At 46.1% G+C, this 26,800-nt stretch overlaps 1 protein-coding gene across 2 annotated transcripts; it reads right to left on the bottom strand.

Annotated features, from left to right (window-relative positions):
- Nucleotides 1-250: 250 nt before the first annotated feature.
- Nucleotides 251-26,761, bottom strand: Ndufa9 (NADH:ubiquinone oxidoreductase subunit A9). 2 transcript variants are annotated; one of them, XM_032905617.1, is made up of 11 exons: nucleotides 26,685-26,761; nucleotides 22,742-22,912; nucleotides 22,259-22,356; nucleotides 20,350-20,441; nucleotides 18,805-18,946; nucleotides 14,597-14,699; nucleotides 13,040-13,107; nucleotides 11,087-11,163; nucleotides 6,293-6,388; nucleotides 3,078-3,144; nucleotides 251-504 (listed from the first exon to the last, which is right to left on the bottom strand). In XM_032905617.1, the coding sequence occupies exons 1-11, from the start codon at nucleotides 26,731-26,733 to the stop codon at nucleotides 334-336; spliced, it is 1,134 nt and encodes a 377-aa protein (XP_032761508.1). In that variant the 5' UTR covers nucleotides 26,734-26,761; the 3' UTR covers nucleotides 251-333. The 2 variants fall into 2 exon arrangements, with proteins under 2 accessions (XP_032761508.1, XP_032761509.1); XM_032905618.1 differs by having other exon boundaries at nucleotides 22,742-22,980; nucleotides 26,685-26,741.
- Between the last annotated feature and the right edge of the window lie 39 nt (nucleotides 26,762-26,800).

Below are 26,800 nucleotides of genomic sequence, written 5' to 3'. Positions count from 1 at the left end.
TCAGTGTGCGTGAGTTCAGAGCAGCTGCAGGTGTGCATGTGCTCCTTTATACCAACTGCTTCTGAGTAACCGTGCACCCAACCCTGAGATCACACAATAGTTTGATTTTGAGGACAGGGCCTTGGTCTAAGAATTCCAAACCCACTGACGTTTCAGAGAACAGTCGATATTATCTGTAGTTATCTAAAAGAAAACGGGGCTCAGCTCTGAACGGCTGTGAGCTCTCAGATCAATCAAGAGAGACACTCGAGGTAGACCGAATCCTCGGATATTTAATAGAGCGCCCTCCTTCAGTACAAAACCCTGGAGAGGACACAGGTGGCCTGGGTGGCACTAATAGTCGACTGTCTTGGCAGGCTTGGTTTCCTCGATCTCAGAAGACAGCCAGCGGTAAGTGCGATGTCGCCGGAGCACCTCGATGGACTTGAGCTCCAGTGGTGTGGGCTGAACGTCAAGATCTTCCAGGCCGGGCAGGTCGGTCGCCATCACATCTGAGATATGTATCTGTGGACAAAGAGCCACAGAGAATGGTGAAACAGACGGCCACCCCCAGACCTCCACCCCCAAGCTGGCCCGAGGTTCATCACCGAGGCAAGTGTCGTCACGACAGTCTTTGATTCTGCAACTCATAAAAGCAGAACGAATTGAGAAGATCATCAGAGACCTGAGGCAGGTCTCCCGTACCACCCAGGGCCACACGGCAGCGACCCTGGAAGAGCAGCTCCCCAGGCACCTGTACACAGAGCTAAACCCAGGTAGGAAGGAGGAGCTAAGGTAGAAGTCCACCTCTGCACCCCCATTTTCTTATGCTTGGTCCCTGGGCTCTAGCTCTCTACTTCAGTTTTAACCTTTGGCTTTGTTTTGGTTTAGGGATTCTGACGGTGTCTCACATTGGAACTCCTAGGAACCGATTATGTAACCCAGGCTAACCTCAAATTTGTAGTAATGCTTCTGTCTCAGCCTCCCTAGTGTTGGGGCCTCCCTAGTAACAGCACATGTGTCCCCACCAGCCTTTTTTTGCTCCAATTATACTCAACGTGGGTTAAGTTATGTTCACTACAAAGCCTGAAGCCAAACCAAGCTTGTTTAGGGAAGAATGAACAAGACAGCCCCACTCATCAAAAAGCAGCAAAGCAGATCCCTCTGTCCAGGAACTGAAGCAGGTCCCATCCGGTGACCCCCACAATGACAACACAGAGAGGACCCCAGTGTGTTTACGGACTCTCCAGGGCATTCTGCAAACCAAACCCAAAGCCTGTCTGCCTATGATGTTCATTCTTTGCCAGTTGCCAAGGTAAGAGCGAATGCTAGGCAGTAGGGTTCAGGTAAGAGCAACTGTCAGACAGTGGGGTTCATGGCCACAAAAAGGACACCATGGAAATGTGTCAGAGGCAGGCTGTTCCCTGGGACTGTTATCAGTTCTTTGCTAAGCTTTGGCTCTTCAGGGACAGTTTGGCTGCGTCTCCTCAATAGAAAGGAAGTCCACCGTTCGCAGGCTGAGAGGCTGTCATCTGCTTATTTGGCAACCTTCCCAGTGAGATCTGAGCATGCGGGAAGCAGATAATCAATGAGTCAGATGAGCACGGCCGACTTGAGGAGGAAGAGGCAGGGCTGTGGAGCTCAGCATACTGCAGGCACACAAGACTGGCAGCCAGAGGCTCACGGAGAGAGGAGAGCACTGTTGCCTGGGTAACAGTAGGCAGAGGAGAGACAATTATGCACTCTGCCTTTAGTACATAGACAGCAAAGTTCCAATACTAGTAGAAGCACATTCCTAATGATGGACAGGCAGGCAGGGGTTAGGAGTGGCCTAACCTGGCATCTACTGAGGGTGGCTGAGGGTCTAGTACTTTACCACCTAACACAGAAGCCATTAAGTCAAGCACAATTCTCACTTTCAGTGAACTAAAATCTGATGTCTGCAGTCATGGTGGCTATATATCAAGTCCTCTGCATCATACGCTGCCTCTGGCAATGTGCTGGCATAGACGCAGACCACAGAAGGGCACGTCACTGAGGCGAGAGTTCAAGGACAGAACACAAGCTTGCAACAGCAGGACATGCATGGCACAGGCCTCTAACCCTACACAGGGGAGCCTGAATAAAGGACATCAGTGCCCATTCAAAGTCAGCTTGGGCTGCACAGTGAGCATAGCAAGACTCCATCACAAAGTAAAACAGAAAAACGCCTGGTAGGATTTAAAAAGAAAATTGCAGCAGCAGCAGCTGGCCACTGGGATGGATGCAATTTATAAAGAGACGTGAGAATGGCTGAGGCTGTGACCCCCATCAGAACAGACAGCAACCAGGAGGAGAGGGCAGCAGGAACAGGGCCTCCATCCACTACAGCCCAATGGGAGAAAGGAAAGGCAGAGAATGCAGCCTGGGCCAGGCACAGGTGCAAAGACACCATTTCAAAATGAAGAAATGGGGGCCCCTCAACAAATGCTGCTCACCGTGGGAGCGAGATGAGGCCAGAAAACTGTCTGAGAGGTGGCAGCGTGGGCTCACGGGTAGCCTTGGAAAGGGCAGTTTCAGGGCAGAGGAGGATGCAATGTGATTGAAATGGAGTAAACAAAGAATGAGGCAAGACTGTTGGGAACGGGTACAGACAGCTCTTCATGGTTAGGGTATGAAAGGAAAGCATGGTCGCTCACACCTGTAACCCCAGCCCTCAGAAGCAGAGGCAGACGGATTAGGAATCCAAGGGCACCTTCACCTACACAGTGAGTTGGTAGCCAGCCTAACCTAGAGACCCTGTCTTAAAATAACAGAACCCAAAAATCATTGTAAGGGAACACAACGAATAGCAAAATGGCCAGAGGGACCTGGGGAGGAGAGTCTGGCCTTCAGTGAGGAAGGGCGACTGTTGTGCATGTTTGAATGATCTCGGAAGAATACACTACGACGGTGAAACAGTATGAGAGTGGATGTGTGTGAGTCAAAAGCAGAACAGAAGGGTCAGCCTTGGCCAGGACGACCCCATGCACAGAAGCCCTGCAACTAGCCAAGCCAGCCAACCAAGCTAGCCTGGCCTCTCCCCCTCCCTGTCAGAGGCTTGCTGTGCCCAAACTTACCCGCTCCACCTTGTCCTTTGTTGTCCAGGGCTCAAATGGACTCAGCCCGAAGAGTGTGCCAATCCAGCTGCAATGGAAGTGCATACGCCACTGGTGAGAGGCGTCTGTGCTGGGTTTCGGCCTCCTGGACCCCCAGGAAAAGAGGGGCTGCTGCACTCAAGAACTCATTAAGTTTGTCATTGTTGTCTGAGAAAATAACAACTTCCTGGATCTACCACCTGTTGTGGAGACAGATTTAATCCACTCTCCCCGCCTCCCGTTCCTGGATTTGTAAATCAGGGACTCATACACCCCAAGCTGGGGTCAAAGTCACTAGGTGGCTGACAATGACTGAACTCCTTATCCTTCTGTTTCTGCCTCTCAAAAGTTAGCATGTGCCACCATGCCTACCAAAATCTACAGCTTTGGGGACAGGGGGATGCTAGGAAAAACTAAGGACCTCACAGTGCTAGGCAAGCACTCTACCACGGAGCAGCACTGCTCAGTAAAGCTTCTTAAAGAGATTTATTTATTTATTTATTTTATGTATGTGAGGACACTGTCGCTGTCTTCAGACACACCAGAAGAGGGCATCAGATCCCATTCCAGATGGTTGTGAGCCACCATGCGGTTGCTGGGAAATGAACTCAGGACCTCTGGGAGAGCAGTCAGTGCTCTTAACCACTGAACCATCTCCCCAGCCCCAATCTACAGTTTTTAAAAGTCTGAAAGAACATTCTTGTTGCTAAAATAAATCCATGAAAAAGGAAGCCTTAAGATTGCTCAGAATTTCTTTAACAACATATAAACTCCTGATTACAGACAAGCCCTCCCACAGCAGCTCCCGTGCTCTGGGTTCACACTGACATCATCTAGACTGTGCAACACCCTCAGCGGCCGTGCCACTGCTGTCTGCCAACCCTGCCCTCACTCCCACCTCCATATGCAACATGACAGTGCCTCCCTGCCACCTGGTTTCTAGCACTGCACTGTACTAAAGCTGGTGTCCCAAAGGACTCCATGGGTTTTATTCTTTACATCAGCTGACTTCATTAGCGTGCCAGTCCACAAATATCAATGGAGGGGCCTTCTGCGCACCAGGCACAGCACAGGCAGACTGGCGTGGGAAATGGCTCAGTAACTTCAGACCAACTGGATTTGGGTTACACACTCCTTCCTCTTCTCATAACACACATGGCAGCCTTGCTCCTTTACCTGGATGTACTGTGCATGCACAAACATCTGCAAACACTGGCCATAGCAACTTTGTACCCCCACCCTCATCTGGCTACCCACATACTCCTCTCTGAATGAATAAGTTTCTTCTTCCCTACTGACCCTCAACTTGGGGCAGTTTCTTTTCAAATGTATTTCTAATGCACTCAGGTACGAAGAATATAAACTCTGATCCAGCCCAAACTGGTTTAGGTGCACACACAGTGAGGTCAAATTGTGTCAAGTCAACTTTTACCATCTGACATCTATGTAAACTTGGGCTTACGTGTGACTAAAATCACTTACATTATGGAAATAAACATATAGAAAAATGATTACATGAACTAATCTGTCAATTAAAATAAAGAAGTTCCCTAGCTAACTCTCCTTAGCAACCAAGCTCCCCCTTCCAAGCCTCATGAGGAATCCCTAGACAGTAACTGGTCTCCCCAAGGCCTGCCCTGAGGGAGCAGCTGTAGATATGTATTAGCAGCACACCCCCCCCCCCAATCAGTGCTACTACTTCAACAGTTTTGTTGCTACTTTTGCAAAGTGAGCCCTTATTTTCAACTCTGGATAAGAAGAGGCCAAGAAACACTGAGCCTGACTGCTCTGTAACAGTTCCAGGTACTGGATACAGGGGTATGAACAAGAGAGTAGCACTCTCCTCGTCAGATATGCATGTTTATGTCTCCCCTTCCTAGGTGAGGGCCACAGCTCAGCAAAGGAATGCTTGTCTAACTTGTAAGAGGTCCAGGGTCTCATCTAGCACCACAAACAAACAAACAAACAAACAAACAAACTCTGTAAAAAGAACGGGTACAGTGGTCCACACCTGTGATTTCAGAACAGGCAGGGGCAGGGGCAGGGGCAGGGGCAGGGGCAGGGGCAGGGGCAGGGGCAGGGGCAGGGGCAGGGGCAGGGGCAGGGGCAGGGGCAGGGGCAGGGGCAGGGACATTGTTTTAAATTCAAGACAGCTGCGTTTATATAGCAGGCTCCAAGCTATCATGGAACATGCAGCCAGTTACAGGCCAGTCGGGAAGGAAAACATATATGCCCTCTCGATCTCTCCCAGTGTCTTGAAAGCCCTGCACTCAGCAGTCCTCATCTCTGGCCCACCCCTTGAATGGGGGGCATTCTTCTGGCTTCCAGTGACTTCTCTGCTGCTCCTCTGCCCACACTCTATGCCCATCCATTACGTAAGTCACGGGGAGTGTTAAGCAAGTGAAGAAAGGCCACTGAAGGAGAATGCTCTCAATAAACAACCTCCATCACGCTGTACTCTAGGTTTTGTTGTTTAAGGGGTTTTGTTTTTGGTGCTGGGGTTGAAGATGGGGTTTGAGTGTGCTCAGCACACACAGCGGCTGAGCTACACACCTACAGCCCACAGGCCACAAGCTACACAAATGTCTGCTCTAAGATCTTAGTGCCTAGAGCACTGCCTGAGAAAGGGAAGGCGGCCAATAATGGGGGCTGATGGAGTTCAGGGCCCTGCACTCCCCAGGCAAGGGTTTTGCCACTGAGCTACTCTCCCTGGTAGGTACAAATCTCAGTCCCCAAAGGGAAGAGGTGAAGGGAGGGAGGGAGGGAGGGAGGGAGACAGGACCAGCTCAAGGCCTAAGTCAGCTTTCTCCTCCCCAACTACACCAACTATACCAAAGACTGCCTTAACAAAACTGTGCCAAAGACTGCCCCACGGTGGGCAACTGGAAAGAAACAAAGGGGAGCTGACTGCTCCGCAAACCAGCTTCCAAGCCAGACACTTCTCCAACTTAAAACCCGGTATTCACTGTTGCTAGGTTCCTCAAGATGCTGAGGACCAAACCCTGGGTCGCACACTGTACCTGTGCCGTCTCTGACTGACCCCAACCTGAGCCTAGGGTTTTAGTGCAATCTAAGAGTCACCTAAGAATGACCTAAGAAAGACCTAAGAAGGTTTGGGTCATCCTTGCCTGTTGAGGCCACCTACAGTTCCTCTAGTCAGCCCTCTCGTGGGGCCACACAAACAGCACCGCACTTACCTATACACAAACCGTGGCAAGGGGTAAGGGATGAAGGTCCTGTGGGTCATGCCAAAGATGTACTTCACCAAGTGGAAGAGCAGGTACCGATTTGGCCTGGAAACCAAGACAGAGTCCTCACATTATTTGCCCCCTAAATTTTTTTTAGAAAATTAACACTTTTCTTATGAAAAAGGAAACCCACTGTAACAAACACAGATAAACAAAGGAAAAGCGCCTGTTAACAAACTGCCAAAGAGAACTGCCTTCCGTGCCCTCCTCGCCCTCTCAGGTGTGCTTATAATGTTCCCTACTCGCTGATCCTTCTGGTCCTTCTGAGAAGGGCTCACTCTAGGCCTGGCTGGCCTCAAACACACAGTAATCTTCTTGCCTCAGTCTGAATCACCACGCCTGACTTAATCAGCATTTCTTTAATATACGAGATTAGTTTTTCATATGTTTTTGGTCATTTACAACTTTCTTTCCTCTGATAGTTTCTGTTCCTCACAGTGATAAACACCAACTCCATCTTCTGAACTGTCACCCCTTCCACTTAGACTGCCTCTATTTATCTGGGACCAGGCTTTAATAATTAATCACCACTTGCATTTTAACATCTACCCACCCATTTCCCTAAGTCACTTGTGTCGGAAAGATCTGTAACTGAGAGCACAATGAAGATAATTCACTACAAAGCTCATTATTTCAACATTTTACAAACAACACGAGACCCACTGTTCAAATGGACATGTTGGTATCAGCGAGTGGAAATATCACACAAACCCCTCAAACTGCCTTTAAATCCCCAAAGGGTTTTAAAAGATGTCTGTTTGTCCAACAAAGGCAACATTAGACCAGGCTTCCCATGTGCACAGTGCCTCAAGAGGCTCCATGGCAACCCAACCCAGTAAGTGTGGCCAGACAAGCAGAGCCCTCGCTCCTAGACAGGGCCACTGAAGACTGCATCCTTCCCAGCCTGCATTTCATGGGAATCACTGTCAACAGACATCCTCAGCAAGACACACACACACACACACACACACACACACACACACACACACACACACACACACACAAACACAAAACCAGCCAGAGGGAAACACCTGAGCTAACTGACCTCACCTCCCTACTCTGTTCAGTGATTTCAAATGATACTCCCAGGGCTGCTTGCTTTTACGCTCTTTGAGTTCTCTCGGGAACTAACTGATCTGTCTTCTCTGACCTCAAAGTTTCCACCTGCTTTTCTGTGGCCAGCCATCCTTCCTGCTGGCTGATATTCTGCTCATGTTCCATGAGAAGATGTTCCTGGTGTCTCATAGCTGACTACATCTCGACCCTGTCAAGATGAAGAAATGCTTTCTGTAAGGTGGCTAAGCCTTCACTTGCTCTGTCTCCATTCCCAAAGGCTGTGTTCCTCTGACTACTCTGTCCCTGGAAACATTAATGGCCATCTCTTCACACATCACTTGTAAGGACATAAGACACTGTTACCATCTTAAACCCGGCTGGAGTCATCTGTCAGAACCAACCCCCATAGTACGTATCTTGTCACAATGCATGTCACAGTGAGCATGGGGGTCGGGGCAAACTGCAGGAGTCAAGTTGTCTCCTCCACCATACGGTTTTAAGCCAAGCTCAGGCAGTCAGGCTTGGTGCCGAGGGCCCCATCCGGCCAGCCCTACCTTCTTCTAACCACTTTCTCATTGCTTCTCCTTAGAGCTGTTTACCCACCACCTCCACGTCCTATGCTTCCAGTGAGATTCCCACCACAGGCTGACACTGGCCCTTGTCTCAAAGGTTATTAAGGTCCAGAGAGCCAGAGGCCACCATGCTGTCTGTCACTCTCCTTCTGCAGCGTCCAGTGTCACTGTCTCTCCCTCTCCTCTGGCTCTGCTTCACTGGGCTTTGCTTTGGGACAATTCATGCTGTATGGCTTTATTATACATGGGTGTCAAAACTAATGAATCAACTCCACAAAAACAGAAACCTTGTCTGTATCATTCAGTATTGCGGAATATTTTATACACTATAAAATTCACCCACTTCAAGTTATAATTCAGCGATTTAATTGAACGTTGTGTACCCATCAGCATAATCTAGCCTTGCAATGTCTTTCTTTACCCACACCTTCACGTCCATTATGTTAACCTGGTATTTTAAAGACTGCCCTTGAACGTTTGAGTCTCCTGCCTTAGCTTCTAGAGTGCTAGCATTACAGGTGCATGCCTATGCCTACCTCACATTCGTGCCAGCACCAATATCACGATTCCCTATTTTTCCACACTGTCACGATCGTTTGTTGTTCTCTCTCTGTGCTATGCTCCCTCTACGTAACTTACCCTTTCCCTAGTAACTAGAAAAGACTTCCACCATCTTAGATGTACTTAAACATTCATATTACCTTCCTCTCTGGAATTTGTTTTTAATATAATAAGTACTTGCCAGCATGTGTGTCTGCCCAGCATGTGCATGCCTGCTGTGAGGAGGATCCCCTGGGACTGGGATTACAAATGGTCTTGAGCCCTCATGTGAGTGTTAGAAATCAAACTCGGGGTTCGGGAAGGAAGTGCTCCTGACCTTGTGCTGGGCCATCTCTCCAGGCCTGGTCTTTCATTTTTAAATGGTATCATTTGAGATGCAAAAGTTTCACAGTCTGGTGAGTCAAACTTATTTTTTTTCCTTTTATGGGTTATGCTTCTGATGATATAACTAAAAACATCTTGTTTTTGTTTTTTGTTTTTTTTTTTATTATTAACTTGAATATTTCTTATATACATTTCGAGTGTTATTCCCTTTCCCGGTTTCCAGGCAAACATCTTTTACTTTTTTTTTTGTATTTTTTTAATTAAAATTTTTTTTTTTTTTTTTTTTTTTTTCGTGTCAAGCCAGGGGAGAGGGAGAGGGAGAGGGAGAGGGAGAGGGAGAGGGAGAGGGAGAGGAGAGGGAGAGGAGAGAGAGAGAGAGAGAGAGAGAGAGAGAGAGAGAGAGAGAGAGAAGATGGAGAGCGGAAGGAAGAGTGAGAGTGAGGAGGAATAGTGAGAGATACAAATATTTCTAATTCAAAGCTTACACTTATTTCTTTTCTTCACATAGAGTAGGAGGTACAAGTCCAAGTCCCTATATTCCAGAGAGTCATTTGTTGAAAGACTGCCCTCTCTGCACTCAAGTGCCACGTTTGTCAACACCAATCGTCCATAATTATGGTGTGGAGCTGGGCATAGTGGAGAGTTAGAAACCCAGCAAGAGCAGAGGATCCGGAGTATACTATCCTTGTTTACACAGCAGGGCCTAGAGCAGGCAAACAAAGGTTTGTTTCTGGACTGCTGGTTCTGGTTAATTGATCTATCAATTCATTACAAATTGTCTTGCTTATTAGAGCCTCAGAGTAGGCTTTAGAATTGGGAAGGTCAAGGGTTTAGGCTATTACCACTTTATATTATCTTTGTAATACTATTTAAATTTAGAGTTTGTCAATTTCTACAAAAGGTGGCTGGGATTTTTGACAAAATACAATCTACAGACCAATTTAAAGACAACTGCCATTTTACCAATATTGATACTTCCAATTCATGAATTTGGAAGGTCATATCACTTGTTCCTTATTTCGCTTTCACAGTGCCTTTAGGGTACATGCCTTACTAAACTTACCTAAGTATTCTATTTTTATGCTACTGTGAACATGATTTCCTTTGGCGCATGTACAGTGTGGGTAGACCCACTTGTGTGTTGACTGTACCGGCAGTACACGCACGGAGGCCAGACCTCATCTATAACTTGACACCTTATTTTTTGCAGCAGTCAGTCACTGAACCTGGAGCTCACGGACTGAGCCAGGCTGGCTGGCTAATGAGACGATGCTTCCCCAGAGCTGAGGGCACAGGCCTGCCTGGCTTTTTATTTTTATTTTTACTTCTGTGTCTGGAGATCAGCTCAGGTCCTGTTGCTTGCTAGCAAACACTTAATGGGCTGAGCCATTTCCCCGGCCTATAACGTCAGCTTAATTCTGTCTATATATTGCTCACTGGATAGTATGTAAAAATAGATTTTTATATTGATCTATTGTGTGCCTTACCGAACTTGCTTATTAATTTTCAATCGTGTGTGTGTGTGTGTGTGTGTGTGTGTGTGTGTGTGTGTGTGTGTGTGTGTTTTATAGGTCCTTAATTGATGGATGACAGAATACAGCAGTATGATTAATACTACCAGACACCTGGAGGAGTGGGGGAGACAGCTTAGCTAGGAAAGTGCGTGCTGCACAAGCATGACCTGAAATTAGATCCCCAGCAGCCACATGAAAGAAGAAGCCGGCACAGCAGAGTGCGCCGGTGGTGCTGGGAGGCAGAGATGGGCAGATGCCTGGGACTTGTTGCTCAAACAGCCTAGCTCAGTCAGTAAGCTTAGGAACTAAGAAAAAGGCACATCTTCAGTGCAGACACACTCTCCTACTGTGGGTTTGCTTTATTTTCTCAGGCAGGGTCTTACTACATGCTCAGGGTACCCTTAAACTCACTGCATACCTCAGGTTGGCCTTAAATGTGTGGTGATCCTTCTGTCTCAGGTGAGAGTCACTGGTGATGCCTGGATTCCTTGACTATTCCATCAGAAAGTGGAATCCAGGAACCCCCAGACCAAGTGCTGCCTGCTTTTGTAGTAGTCTAGGGCAGTGGTTCTCGGGTTGCTAATAGAATCATGCATATTCAGGCAGGTGCTGAACGTGAGGGCCGGATGCTCCAGTTCTGTGAACGGCCTGCTCAGGAAGAACTGCTGTCCTAAGCTACCATCTTCTTTCCATGAAAAGCAACTCTAGGCACTTACCCGGTGAAGGCAAAGGTTTTTCCTATGGCATCTGGATTTTTAGTCGCGTTAGCAATCCCTTTGGAAACATCTGCAACCTATACAAATCGGAAGACATGTTTAGGCAGTTCTTGACCTGGGACATCAGACCTGGAGAGCGAGGCCTGTAACATCAGTTACTAGGAAGATGAGGCAGAAAAACTTAAGCAAAGGTCGGCTGGGTTACACACTGAGTTCAAGGCTGGATTGAGCACCTCAGTACAACATGTCTTCATTTCTTTAAATCAGGGTGGTGGTACTGAGGTAAGAATGTAGCCTAGAGACAGAGAGAGTGTTTGCCTGACATTCATGTTGTGCTGTGCTCAACCCCAGGACCAAACACAAATAGACAAACAGATGCTTAAAGAGAGATGGAAAGGGAGGAAGAGAAAGGGAGGAAGGAAAGCAGCTGCCTGTCACAGGGATACAACTGAAAAGCAATGGCATCATCTCTTCTCAGACTCTGGAGGAAGCACCTACCTAGGCAGGCATTCCCAGAACCAGGTTCAAGGCTCAGCCAGGTACTATCCTAGGCAGATCAAAGCATCCCAAGGCTTTGACCTGTCCAGGCCACCAGCTCTCCTATGCCATCTCTTATACTCTTGTCCACTCTGTCCTAAGCCACCAGAACCTAAAGGCCAAACCTTGGCGGGCTGCTGATGTTCTGTCATTCCGACTTTCACAGTAGGAACTGTACACAGGTTTAGATCAAGAGACCCAGAATCCACAACCAGAATTACTTATGGTGCTAGGGAACATCTAACAACTGCATGGAATTTTAGTTGTCATGGAGGTAAGGGTGTGACCGTCTCCAGTACCTCCTGACTAAAGGATAGAGTCCTTATCCCACAATGAAGAACTGAAGAATTATCTGGTCCCAAACATCAGTAGTGTCACTATTAGAAAACTGCTAGTTAGTTTCTATGTCAACGTGACACAAGGTAGATTCATCTGCAAAGAAGGAATCATAACTGAGAAATGTCTCCATCAACTGGTCTGTAGACAAAACTGTAAGGTATTTTCTTGATTGAAGATTGATGTGAGAAGACCCAGCCCACTCTGGGTGGTGCCACCAGTGGCCAGGAGGTCCTGAGGTATATCAAAGCAGGCTAAAGTCAAGCCATAGAGAACACCCCTCCATGAACTCTGCATCAGCTCCTGACTACAGACTTCTGCTCTAGCTTCCCTAAGTGATGATCTTATAAGCTATAAAATAAACTTTTTCCTTCTCAACTTTCTTTTGGTCATGGTGTTTTGTCACACCAACAGAAATACCAATCCAGAAACACTGGTCTAACCCAGCCCACCCAGTAGAACCAAACCTCCTCCTCCACCTCTGGGCCCTAGCATGTACCATCATCTCTATGTGAAACAGAGAACCAATGCCTATCCACTGGTTCTAAATCATCCAAAGCTGGATTCTGTGGCCTCAGATACGATGACTTAAAATTCTCTCCGTCTCCTAGCACTTACCACATTGAATAATAATGGTCATTTCCCTGAAAAGAACTTGAGGACAAAAATGTATGTCTGACGGCTATCCTCTATATATTCCCAGTAACACAGTATCAGAATGCTGTACACATCCTGAGACATGCTTAAGCATTTATTGAGTTAAGGCATCAGACCAAGAGAACAGGCCCGTAACCTTGGTTACCTCGGAAGATGTGGCCTAAAGTGTCAAGTTGAAGGTTTGGTTGGGCTCCACACTGAGTTCAAGGCTAGCTTTGTAAACCTGCCTCAATTAAGCTTTTGTAAGTGAATGGACAACTGAAGACACTGAGAAGACATGCACCTCTTAGGTAAACTGAGGCAACCAGTTGAAGCAAGTTGATGAAGGAAAGAATGAAGCCTGTGGGTGAGAATCATTGCAGAAAACTGAACCAAACCTGACTCCAGCTACAAACCTCCTAAGCCTTCATGCAAGGTACTTACATACACTGGTTGTTTCACTGTCTTAAAGCCCAAAGAAACGAGAGGCACAGCAAGAAACCAACGATAATCTGGAAGGAGAAATGAGAACCTGCTCTGAGAACGGCTATACAATGTTTACAATGGAACACAGAAGAATCTGGGGGTTCTGGACTCAATAAACGGGGGCTGGGTTGTAATGGTGCACACATCTGATCCCAGCACCCAGGAAGCAGAGACAGAATCTCTGAGTTCCAGGCCAGCCTGGTCCACACAGGGCTATGTCACCTATTTCAGCAAAGGGTTTGGGGTGCCTCCTGAGTATGGATACAGTAACAGTTGCCTCACCTTCCTACCACCATGCCTTCCCCACCACAGCAGACTGTAGTCCCACAAAATGTCAGCCAAAATAACCCATCCTCCCCAAGGTGCTTCCTGCCAGGGACTCAGTGAAGCAGCGAGTCCAGTGGTAGGTACAGCTTCTTCCTGTCCACATCTCAGCAGTCCACATCCCACTGCCCAGTCCAGTGCTGCCTCTCCTTCCTCCAGGACTGGGTCAGCATTTCACCTTTCCAGACACAGGTCTGTCTCAGTCTGTTCAGCTTGTCACAGTAAAATACCAGACTCAATGGCTTAAAATCCCAAATTGTATTTTCTCGCAGTTCTGGTGGCTGGAAAATCCAAAGCCATGTGTCAGCAGGCTGTGGTGAGCCTCTTTCTGGCTTGTGGATGGCCATCTTCTTACTGTGTCCACGGGTGCTTACTTCAATGTGTGCACACGGAGACTTCCTCTCCTTCTAAGGCCACCAACCCCATCAACTAGTTCCTAACCCTTACAAAGTCATGTAGTCTCAATGACCTAGAAATCCCTTTGTCCACAGCAGGAGTTAAAGTTTCAACATAAAAAGAACTAGCAGGTGATAAGCTTTATATACTGTATATCATAATTGTGAAAACAAAGTGGGAATTAATACAGATTTCTAGATGGCACAATCAAGAGGGAGATACAGGGAAACACCAAAGCAGCATAAACAAAGGGGTACAGCTAAACAAAGGAATACTATTCAGCTGCACAAGGAAACAAATCCCTAAGAGTCAGGGACAAATCCTAAATGCACCAAGAGGAAAGAAGTCAAGTTTGAAAATGATACAATTACCAGGCCAGTAAAGAGATCAGTGGTCTGCAGGTGTCCAGGATGGAGATAGGGAAGCATTTGTAGAACTCAGGGGATTTGCTATTGGCTCGCCAAGGTCACAGTGTTATGGGGGTTTAAACTTGGAAGTCTCTGGCCCTGAAGTCCATGCTCTGGGGCAAGCATGATCACTGCCTTCCGCAGATGCAGGGAAATAACACTGTGCAGCCTCCCCCCCAAATCCCCGACATAACATTTAACTGGACCTTCATCTCCCAGAAGCACAAAGGACTCTTGTTGGTGATGAAAATAAAACCCGAAAGGGGAGAGGCAACTGAACAGGAACTAGAATTCTGTCTGGGAACCCCGAGGGCACTGCCCACTGACGCTCTGCTCAAACTGGGTTAGGCTACCAGGGGACCTCTCTTTAGGGAAGAAAGATACATACTTGCAAAGTGATTGAGGAACCTGTCCTCCCTTCCGAACATGTCAGATGGTCGTATGATGATGGCTTCAGGAAACACAGTTCTCACTTCCTTCTCTCCCACTGCCTAAACCACCGAAAATAAAAGCATTCTAAGTTCCATAGCAAGTGCACAGAGCTTCCCCTCCCCACCATCAGACATCGCTTACATCGCCAAGGCCCTATATTCATTAGGTAACCATAATTTTGGGAGATAATCATATTAGCCATCACACACACACACACACACACACACACACTCACACACACACACGCCCAGAACTTCCCATTGAGGCTCTCTGTTGCTGGGTAGTGATCACACTGTGAACCCTGAGATTATACACTGTAAAAGTCTGTCTCTAGTTGTGCTGTGGCTCAGCCTGAGCACACACCTTCCATCTAAGAGTGTTGCTGGATATTTGATTACATTATGAGATTCTGTGCTGGAAAACCTGTTTCTAATAATGGTGTGGCTCAGCCCTAGCACACACCTTCCATCTAAGAGCTTTCTATTGTAAACACGATTAAAAAAATGTAAACCATACAAGAGGTGAGGCAAGCAACCAGTTGACAGGAAGTGAACTACAAAAAGACCATAGAGATTGGGAGGAAGTCAGGAGGATGGATAGAGAGACACACACAGGAAGTATATTTCTGGAGAGACACTCAGTTTGAAGGGTTAAGACAGGGTGGAGGAGAAGGAGCTCTTTCCTTCTGGGACTACGACTGAAGGAGCAAGGTCAGCTGGGAGCTTTCCCTGCTCTCTAAGTAAAGGCTTCACCCCAGCATCTGTCTCCCCCGTCTTTACTTACAGTTCTTCCTATCCTTATGCTAGGGAACCTCATAATGAAGGGGACACTGGGGTATGGTTTTCCAGCCTCCTCTTCCTTCCTCCTATTTACAGATTCCCCGCTGTGTCAGTAACCTGGCAGCCCACCACAGGAGTCAGTGTGGGGGCAGTGACTGCGGCCTCCTTCACTGTCTACGAAATCTGCCTCCTCCTCTTCACCACCTTCTTCTCTCAATGTAAACGAGGTAGAGCCTCCACCCTCCACCCTATAAAAACAAAAAACATCACCTCCACCACAAACCCTTCCCGCTCCTGCCTTCTCTCGCTCTTTCTCTAGAAAGGCCAAGCTAGATAGACTAGGCCTACCCTTGCTGCACCACCGCCAAGCACCAGCTCACATGGCACTCATCTTGACCCTGGACTCTGTTTCAACAACTACAGTATCTGATCTGAGACTATTTTTGATAAGATCACTGATATCAACAGATCTGACACTGCAGTTCTTGACTGTTTAAAAGCACAATCCTTGTCCCAGCCCTGATGCTGGTTTCTGTAACGCTGATCTCTTCTGGCTTCCTGTCTACCACACGCCCACTGTTCAGTCCTGGCTGGCTTTGGTATCTACCAGGATCCCTTCTCTGCCACACTGAAAGCATTTGCATGCCTCTGTCCCACTCAGAGCTCTCTCCTCAGTCAGCCTGCTTACTCCCTAGGCCTCCATACCTTCCTGTTCCGATTCACAGATTCTGCTGACTCTCAGTTTCTATCTCCTCTGAGCTCCAGGGTCATCAACCTGGGACAACTGGGACAATATTGAAAGCTAATTTCAAAACTGAGTATTCTCTCAAGTAAAACCATGCCTGGTAATCTGTGTTGAGCTCAGAATAGCCTAAAGAAAGCAGCATGAATATAATACTGTCAAACTATCGTGTGCTTTTAAGCCTGCTAAGAAGCTGGCTCTAAAGCAGGGCTGACCTCTGCCAATTGAGACACAAGAAGGCTGACGTCAAGTTTCTTTCAAAAACCCCATTCAGGCTGGACCTTTGGTTCTCTAATGGGAGATGCTAAAGGTGCTAAAATATTGTGTCCTTAAGATCGGCTGGAGTTTAATAAAGCATTTCTCACAGATATTACTGCTGTTCTTCTCAGGTATATATATGCCCCACAGTGGAAGGAGCAGCCAGAAGCTCATCCAGGAGAACTCTCTGCTCTGGCTGGAAGGAACTCCACTGGGAGTTGGCAAGGCTCCCCAGTCATTTCTGCTGGAGAGCACGAGAGCTCAACAGTAATGCCATCTGCAGCTGTTTGTCCTTGTACTTATTAGCCTCCTTGGAGGGATGTCCTGCTCCACCCGGGACTCAAGTGTGATCAGGAATCCCGGCAGTCTCACCAGGGTGCCACAGTCTGTCTGTGGATATCTGTCCTCAGCCCTGGTGTGATGTTACTCTTGCTTCCCTTGTCCTTTGGGCTGCCCCACTCATCCCAGCTGGACTTTGTGAGCCCTGACCAGATGACACTGACCTCTACCTGCTACTTCCCTCTGTCCACTAACTACTATTTACTCTTGTGCTTTTGCTTGTATATGCTTAATAAACTCATTCATTCAAACAAAAAGCACAGCTTTCACGGATCCCTCTCTAGATCATATGAAAATAATTTAAAAAAAATATTGACACACAAATTCCACCAAATTCCATCAAAGATTCTATTTGATTTGGTCTGGGGTACAGACTGGGCTTTGGAGTTCTGAAAGTCTCAGTGATTCTAATGTGTAAGTAAGGCTAAGAATCACTGGCTTAAGGCCCAGCCCCACTCAAGTATTCCTCTTACCCAACAGTACACACACACACACACACACACACACACTCACACACACACACTCACACACACAGACACGGCTTAAAGAGAAGGGCTAGGCAGCTTTGCTGTCTCTGCCCCTCAACACTACATGCCTGCCCCTTACAAGAACCATGACATCCATGTGACTCAGTACATGCTAAAGCAGCCATGCTGGGTTCACTCCTACTGTCTTTTTCTCCGATGTAATATCTGAATGTGCGCCTGGATATGCTAGAAGCCAGTCATGGGACTATGGGAGGAAGTCAGAACTGAGAAAAATCTCTGAAACAAGTTATGGGCTTGACAAATGTTGGCACCGATCATAGCTAAGATTCCCTAGTGCTGGTTTTAGATATGTGAGCCTATACACTTCCTTTATATTTACACCCAATTTTCCTTTTCTAAAAAATATTTATTACTTTTTAAGTTCTGTGTATGTGTGTGTTTAGAGTCAGGGTTTCTGCCCATAAGTGCTGTGACTAGGGAGGCCAGAAGATGGTATCCAATCGCTTTGGAACTGGAGTTACAGGCAGTTTGAGCCATCCAATGGGAACTCAGGTCCTCTGCAAGTACAGTACGTGCTTTTAACTGCCTGGCAATCCCTACAGCCCCTTACACTCAGCTTTCTGATGCCAGCAATAAGTCTACTAGCTACAGGTATGGCTCACTTCCACCCACTACTCCCTGCTCCTCTGGAACACTTTGCTACTTTGCAATGCTTCACGGGGCTGGGATCACATTTCCTGGTAGATTAGAAACTTAATGTAGGTTAGGATCAGCTCTGTTTGATAAACAACTGTATGCTCAGTATCTAACACAATTCACAGCATACAACTGGTGTTTAATAGTTTTCTCAATAAACACATGTGAGGGGTCAAAAGCCCAGTCATTATCAGGAACCCTGTTGTCCTTGTCAGCATGACTCAAGCTTGTTGTGGTTGAAGACAAATGCTGACGGGTAGACCCAGACCCTAATGAGCCTGGACAAGGATACTTTAGGGCCAGATGTACTCTGAGTCACAGTGGAGTTGCAGGAGGAAAAGATGAACTATGCAAAGAGCATTTTCACTAGCTCTTCCTGTCACTCCAAGTCTTCACAATGCCCAGGTGGGACTGGCAGAAACCTGTGACCACAGAAGGTTTGAGAAGGAGAGGGTCCTGTAATCATGGTAGGTGACACAGGCATGACTTCTCTGGCAGGAATCATGCTCTATGTTTCCTGGTGTTTCCTGTGTACCTCTTATTACATCTCCCCAATTACATATTATCTGGAGGCAGGTAATATGGTCTATCCTTCAACAGACCACTGAAACAAAATGTCCCAACATGTGTGCAGAGGCCGCAGCCTTGGTTCAGGGTTAAAGCATTTGCCTATGAAGGCCAAAGCCTTGTGTTCAGTTCCCAACATAAAAAACCAACCAAATCAAATCCACAACACCAGTACACCTGTTCTGGAAGGACAATGAAAATCAATCTGACTTCTCAATGCATGGTGGAGAAGAGCTTCTCACCCTGTCAAGCTCTAAAAGCCTTCCCCAGCACCTACCGAGTCCCTGGTACTAACCTTGCTTCTCAGTGACTTAGCAGAACTCCTCATACTGGCATTCAAGTGTGAGACATGAATGAATCTCTCAACCCCAGCTTCCTTGGATGCCTGAGCTATTGCTCGAGGTATATTCACAAAAACATCCTCAAAATCAAAGTTTCTGGAAGAAAAAGTGGGGTGGGGGAAAAACAGTAAAGAATTCGAGAAGATTCAGGATTTCAGAGTGTTCTATACTACTTTGGTTTTCATGACAGGATTGGAATTTATAACCGTTAACTTTTTAAATAGTAATGCCTTAACGCTAAGCCAAAAGCAACTTTTTCTAAGGCTTCCAGGCCTGCTCACTTAGCTAAAGGCTGACTCCAAGTTATAAAACCAGCATAAAAAGTACTTTATGTTCTCAAGGAATCTTGTGACCAAGGCACTTCAAGAAAACCTGACTATTCTGGCTAGAGGGAAGCAGGGCTGGAAAGGGACTCACAGACCTTTGTTCCCCCTAAAGAGGAAAAAAAAAAAAAATCAGTTATGGCAGAGCCTAGTTGCATATAATGCTGGCTACTTGGGAAGCTGAGACAGGGGGCTCACAATTCAAAGCTAGCCTGGGCTACAGAGTGAGCTCAAGACCAACTGTGTGAATGGGCAACATAGTGAGACCTTAGCTCAAAAATAAGAAAAGCAGGACTAGGGATATAGTTCAGTGGTAGACACATGCCTGTCTGAGGAAGGCCCTAAGTTCAGTCTTTAAAATGAGAAAGAAGGAAGGACAGAGGGGGGGGGCGGGAAGGGAGGAAGGGAGGGAGGGAGGAAGGCACATAGAAAGAGAGAGAGGGAGGGGACTAAGCCACAACTCGAGCCTAACATTAGCTAAATGATTCCTCTGCACAAGCCAGTGTGTCAGTCCCTACGGGAGACACAAAGATGAAAAGGACCCTGTAAGTCATCAAAGAATTTAAACTATTTAATGAAACAGGGGTCTAAGACAGACATTCAATGAATGCTAAAGGGGGAAAAAGTGTAAACAAAGCGCTATGAAAATATAAACTTAAACATTATTTATTTAGGTCAGTGTAGTAGCACACATCTGTAATCACAGCACTTGCAAGGTAGAGAGACAGGAGAACTCTAAGTCTAATAGAGTCACCCTGGGATACATAAGACCCTATTTCAAAAGAAAATAATAATAACCTTAAAAATAACAATACCATTATTTATTAATAATCCCCATAGAAACTGACCCACATTCACACCAGTACCTGCATCATGGTCAATTAACCCTTGGAGAGGCAATCCTAACTAGTGAGCAGAGGGACAAGCGAATCCTACACCCTAGCTCCGCCCCACATGACAGGTTCAAGCAGTCAACACTGGTCACTGTCACATCCACAGCACCGACATGATGTATCATACTGCTAACATCCACTACACTGTGCCAAAGAACCTACTTACCCGTTACTGGTGGGCTGACTAAAATGGCACTGAAACTTAACCCCCAGCACCAGAAGGTACCAGGTAAATGTCACCGAACCCTAGGACTCAGCAGAAAAGACAGGACACAGGACTTACCTGGTCTCCCACTCCCGCCCAATGAGATTGATGACCACATTGCTGTGCTGCACTGCTTTCCTGATAGAATCCTTGTCTCGCGCATCCCATTCCTACAACAGCAGAGACCAATCAGAGTAAAACATACGGCACATCTCCGCACGTACAGCATAGTCATCCGCCGTAGTTCAAACGCGGGGCCATTTCAGACTCCACTCACTTCCACATATGAAGCTGACAGCTCACAGCCCCTGCTCACTCCCCCACTCCTCCAAGACAAGGAAGTCAAAGTACATGTCACTCATGACATCAGACTCTAGAAAAGAGGCAGGTCATGCTTAATGGCAGATTATAGTGGGCTGGGCTTGGTCTTCTGAGGCCCAAGCTGATATCTAGCCACTAACTAGCCACTGCTGAAGGCGCAGGAATTCTGCCCCCAGTGTATAAAGAAGTATGACATGGAGGTGAGCAAAGCTTTGCCACCAGTGGAGACCACCAAAAGGAACAGCATTCCACTAGGGAACTCAGGGCTAGTTCCTTATTTCTCTTCAATTCTTTCCCTATGTATGTATGTATGTATGTATGTATGTATGTATGTATGTATGTATATATTTATTATCACTAATTGTAGCACTGGGAGTCTAACCCAAGTCTTCAAGCACATACGACAAGCATTCTACCAACTGTACATCTCCAGCCCAAGAATTGAAGAAATTCTGAGACGGAAATTTCCAGGTCTTCTTGTTAACATTGCTCACATAGGGGCTCACACAGCCAAGCTAACCTTGAATGCTTCCACCTGGCTCCTGTTTGTTAGGGCAGAGCCTCACTCCATCCTGAATAGCCTAATACTCATGGTGTATTCCAAGCTGACCTCGAAATCACAAGAATCCTCCTGTCTCAGACTCCCAAGTTGCTGGGATTGCAGGAAGGAGACATATAGCATCTGGGACAATTTTCATTTTAGTACAGAAAATTCTGTTCTTATTTTCTCCGAGATTACTTAATATATAGTCACAGTGCAAGAGTTTACAAGCTGAGCTGAAACCCTACATGATGTCTAATAAACTCATCGCTCACTGGACGACCAAAGGGCCCATGCAACTTAACCCCTCCCCTGTAGGCTTTCCTTAGTTCTCTGGGAGCCACTGGCCTAAGGAGCAAAGAGACTGAAGAAAAACAAGAGGGAATGCTGAGAGAGGACTGTGCACAGCTAAGTTCATACCAACTAAGCCAACTTCTTAGACTTCCTCCTTGTGATTCTGTCTGTAAAATCACCTTAGAACCCTACCACAAGGCACATATATGATCCTAAATACTAAAAGATCCTTTTGGTATCTTCTACTAGCCACAATTAAAAGAGCAAACAAAATCAAGGCAAGTTCATGTTCATATTTTATTTCTCCCAATATATCAAAAGTATTCCAATATGTAATAACTATAAACAAAACCTAAATGTAATTTTTCATGCAGTCTTTGAAATCTGCATTTTTATCTTACAGTACATCTCAATTTGGACTAGCCACAATTCAAGTGCTCTACTGCTACACAGGGCTAATGCCAACCATGCAGAAAAAGCACATGTTTAGAGGAGGGCTTAGTAAACTAGAGCCTATAGGCCATATCTGCCTACAATCTATAAAGTAATATTGGAGCACAGCCACATCCATTCGCTCACATACTGTCTACGACTGCTTTAGGGCCATAAGGGTAGAGCTCGGCTGCTTGACAAAGATTCTATGATCTGAAAACTATAAATAATCATTATCTAGTACTTTACAAAAAGGTTTGCTGACAACTAGAGTAGGGTTTGCAAGCTAAAACAAGAGGATGCACTTGGTCCGCCCTGGGGTTAAACTACTGCTTTATTATACTTCCTCTTCTCCCTAACAATGACCTCAGAAATTACCCTAACATCATAAAGTCTTACCAGAAAGATAAGCTGGCCCAGGTCACCCATTAGACGAAGGTGCATGGTGTCATATATATCACACCGATATGGTATGATCACTTGTGACCCCATTCGTCCTAAAAGATGGCGTGAAACAAAGATCAACATCAATGTGAGTATATCACACAACAATGATTAGAAAACATTAAATTCCAATATGATAGATGGATTAACTTAATGCTTAAAGCTATATGTATTCTGGCATACTGAAGATGCCATAACCACACATATTATTTCTCATATACTTATTTATTCCCATAACAAATGTATGCATTGCCATAATAATATCCTATAGAGGAAGCATGAATGTTCTCTCAGTGCCAAGGCAGATGAAATTTATATAAATCTAAGATAGAAGTAATTTATAATATCGTTAAAACAAAAACACATGGCTTGCAGTCTCAAGTCAGACAATCCTAGTCCAAGGCATGAAGCACACTCAACTAAAAGAATTTCACTTACCAAGCTGGTTGACAACGTATCGACCCAGGAAGCCTGTTGCACCGAAGACGGTGGCCACAACTCCACTGACGGATGAGCGGCCACCTTTCCCATGAGGTATGACAGCATGGTGAAGCTGGCGATGGGATGAGCCGCAGAACACAGATGTGGCTGCTGCAGAAATGGCAGGACCTTCAGGGAAACACCAGAGCCAGCAAACATGGCACATGTTAGCACGAAAGGTTCCTAGAAACTTGTACCTTAGGGATTCAAGTACCAACAACAGTAAACGCAAATTACTGTAGCATAAAATCCATAGGAATTATAGAAAATTAGAAAGGAAATACCACATCCTATGGGATACATAACATCAAGCCATATTATCACAAGAAAGGATTTCTGGGTAAAGCATTTTAAGGAAGGTTTTAAAGAGGAAGACCCAAGACTGGAATCCTATGAGAAACACAACATGCACAACTAAGTAGAAGTAAGAATGAGCAAGACTGGAGTGGAGTAACAGCAAAGGACTATCTGCGCATGACTGAAGTTTGATGGCAAGTGAGTTGAGGTCATGATGTGGCGTGAGGCAGAAGACTACTGGCATCTCAAAAGGAAGAAGGAAGAAAAACTGCTGGGGAGCTGGCTCAGAAGGTAGGGTGCTTGCTATGAAAGCATGAAGGCTGAGTTTGAATTCCTGACACGTGCATAAAAAAAGGAAAGAAAAGAAAAGGAAAGGAAAGGGGAGGAAAAAAACACCCAAGCATGGTGGCTGGCAAGCTCAGTAACTTTCTATCACCTATAGAGAGGCTGAGAGAGGTAAATTCCTAAAGCTTGCTGTCAAGACAGCCTGGCCAATCAGTGACTTCCAAGTTCAGTGAGGGATTCTGTCTCAAATAAATAAATATTAGATAGATACGCAGACAGACAGATGGGTGGAGAGTGATTAAGGAGGGCAGTAGCTATTGACCTCTGGCCTTCAGATGCACACATATTCACAAACACAAATACGTGCACGTGCCAGTGGCCTTCCCCAGCATGGAGGGTCACTGCTGGCAGGGCTGCCTGCAGAGGAGAGAAGGATGTGCAAGGTGGGGGAATCTCACAGTTGACTGACTAGCAACCAGGCCATTTCTGCTGCTCTGACTGACTAGCAACAAGGTGCTTCTTTATGTATGCACATCTCACAGAACAAAAATGGACTGGTGCGTATCTAAGTGGAACAGAATATGTTTGACTTTTCATTACACGTCCAGGGTTACAGTTCAGTTTCAATTAGAAAATATAAACAGAACAACTTTTATTGTTATCAGCCCTATAACTCTGACTTAAAGAATCTAAAGAATGTCTCCACCAGGGCCAGCAAGATGGCTCAGTGGTTAAGAGCAGTGGCTGCTCTTCAAGAGGACCTGAGTAACCCACATGGTGGCTCACAACCACCTGTAAAGGAATCCAATGCCCTCTTCCGGTGTGTCTGAAGACAGCTACAGTGTACTCATGTACATGAGAGGGAGGGAGGAAGGAAAAAAAGAAAAGGAATGTCTCCTCCATAGCAAACATGTTTATTATGACAACCTGCATTTAGGCTGGCAATGTTTGTCGTTTTAAAGCACTCCAGATAAACAGAAAATATCTGAAATGATCTTTCGGTGAACAGAAAATACCAATACCTCACTTCTATTACTATTATGTTTCATCATCTACACTATAAAGTAGGAAGAGTTTATTTTAGTCTATCTTATTTACTGAGTTTTACTCCTGCAGGGGTGTACCTGTACAAGACCTCATCTTTAAACTACATTTTCAAAGACCTCTAGGCCTATAATAAAAAGAGACCTTGAGTCTGTAACCTATTCTCCTGGCCAGTCAGGGTTTGTCAATTCTCTCTTTGCCCTGCATCAATTACGCTTGTTTGACTTTGCTCAGGGGCAGAGACCCCAAGCAGATTCCTGGAGTAATGTCCTCATCTAGTTATGTGCTTATCCGTGCTTAATGATCTCTGAGGCATAAGGAAGATTTCCAAACAGTGGCCAGATAAAGTTAATGTTAGGATTTTCCTAAAAAGACTCAGGAAAAGACATAAAACGAATCTCAGGAAAATGAATCATGATGCAGAGTGTCCCAAGGATGCAACACACAGAGACCAAACTCCAAAAGCTAGAGAAAGAAGGACAGTGATTGTGGCAACCGCTCAGCTTTGCTGGAACTGTGTCAACCAACTGGGCCAGCTTTGTGAGTCTCACCATTTCCGGTGGATATGGCTGTGCCCACATACATACATACTCTCCTACCCTAAATAAATACAAATACGGAAAACAAGAAGACAAACAAAAGGAGTACAGTTTAGATGTAAAAAAACAAAACAACAACAACACTGAAAAGCAATCTTTGGTGAGGGGCTGATGAGACTGTAAATGAATGCATTAAGACAGAAGCAGGGCATCCACAAGGGGGCTCCACCTCACCCTCGGGCAATGGGATAGCCTTATCTAACACTTGTTAAAAACAAAGGTTTTGGAGATGGAGTATAAGTCTGTAACCGGGTTACCCTAGAACTTGCCATGTAGCCCTAACTGCCTTTGAACCCACAATGATCCTCCTGCCTCGGTGTCTCAAGTACTGAGGTTACAGGTGTGAGCTACTATACCTTTCTGTTTTACAATCCCACTCTAATGCTCCTTTGATGTTCATTTACAGTAAGACTGGGGCATAGGGACAGCTGACTCCCTATTCAGCAGCTGTTGGACTATCTCTTGATGCTCTATTTATCTAAGCAATCAACGATGTCTGGCTGGTCTATCCTAACAGCAGCACCAGTGGTCCTGAATATTCCACGAACGCCTTGAGGAAACTACATGACCAAAGCAGCCTTAACTCCTGGTTACCTGAAACAGTTTGTTCCAGATTTTTATGCTATCACAACCCAATTCTGGATGACCCTGTAACCATTTCCCAGGTCAGAGTATAAGCACAGAGGGACCACTGTGACTGTTACTAAAGAAGACAGGCTATGATTGCTCCAAATTATCTGCCTATCTAGCATGGCTCATCTGGAGATTCTCCTGGGAGACACCCTTTTGTGCTGTTTTCCCCTGTAGTGTAGCAGGAGGCCTAATAAAAAGACTTCTTGGGAGTGGCCTTGTTTTGTCTACTTTCAGTAGTGTGGGCTCAGTTGGTGACATGAAGAAGGAAGCAACAGAAAGGGCAAAGAAGTGGTGATGGCTTTAGCAGTGACATAAAAGACATCTGACCCCTGCTTAGCAGCTGGTGAAATTTCTGCTCCAACCCTGAGGGTGTGGGGGGAAGCAAGCTCTTCTAGGTGATCTGACATGAAGCAATTTTGAGAATGAACAACATTCTGTAATGAATTAAAAAAAAAAAACCACTATGGAAAAATGTAACTGAAGTGGGCACTTTGTGGTGTGGAGGGTGAATGAAAGGACTGTGACTGTGACATGTAACGACTGAAGCTTTGCTTCCCTTATTCTGCAAGAGCAAATTCATGTTTTCGATTTGAGGACCGTGAACAGATTGAAGCACAGCATAAGAGTAAATAAACAATGTTGACAAATTCTAAGCGGCCTTCGCTTTTCTTTCCACCCAGCTCCCAATTCTCCACAAACATCTTTCTCTGCTGCAGACCCTAGCGCCACAACCTGACAGACTCCATCCGTGGCGCGGATTATGATTTCCATTGCAATTACTACCATGAAGCCAATCGATGTCCAGCTGTCCAAACCCCCTTTTCCTCCCTAAGTAATTCCTTTGCCCTCAACCTTCCCAACAATCTCCGCATTATCTCGAGCCTTTTAAGTGTCCAGGTCCTCCTCGTCTCACCCAACTACTCCAGCTCTCCGTCTCCTCCCCGAGTGCACAGTTTCACACATGCGCCAAGGGTATGAGGAAGAAAGGTTTTTGTTCCCGTCGCGGAATGCAGCTCCAAGACCCGGTACCCGGTGACACTTACGTGACATTGGAAGCGCTCTAACAACCCGAAAGCGGACGGCGGCCGCCATCTTCTCCCACAATGCCTCACGGCCGGTGCTTCCGCCAACTACGGCAATTACGCAGGGCCAAATGATA

Source organism: Rattus rattus, chromosome 6 (assembly GCF_011064425.1).
Source record: "Rattus rattus isolate New Zealand chromosome 6, Rrattus_CSIRO_v1, whole genome shotgun sequence".
In the NCBI taxonomy this organism is placed as follows: domain Eukaryota; kingdom Metazoa; phylum Chordata; class Mammalia; order Rodentia; family Muridae; genus Rattus; species Rattus rattus.
This window is presented reverse-complemented; position numbering and strand designations above follow the sequence as displayed.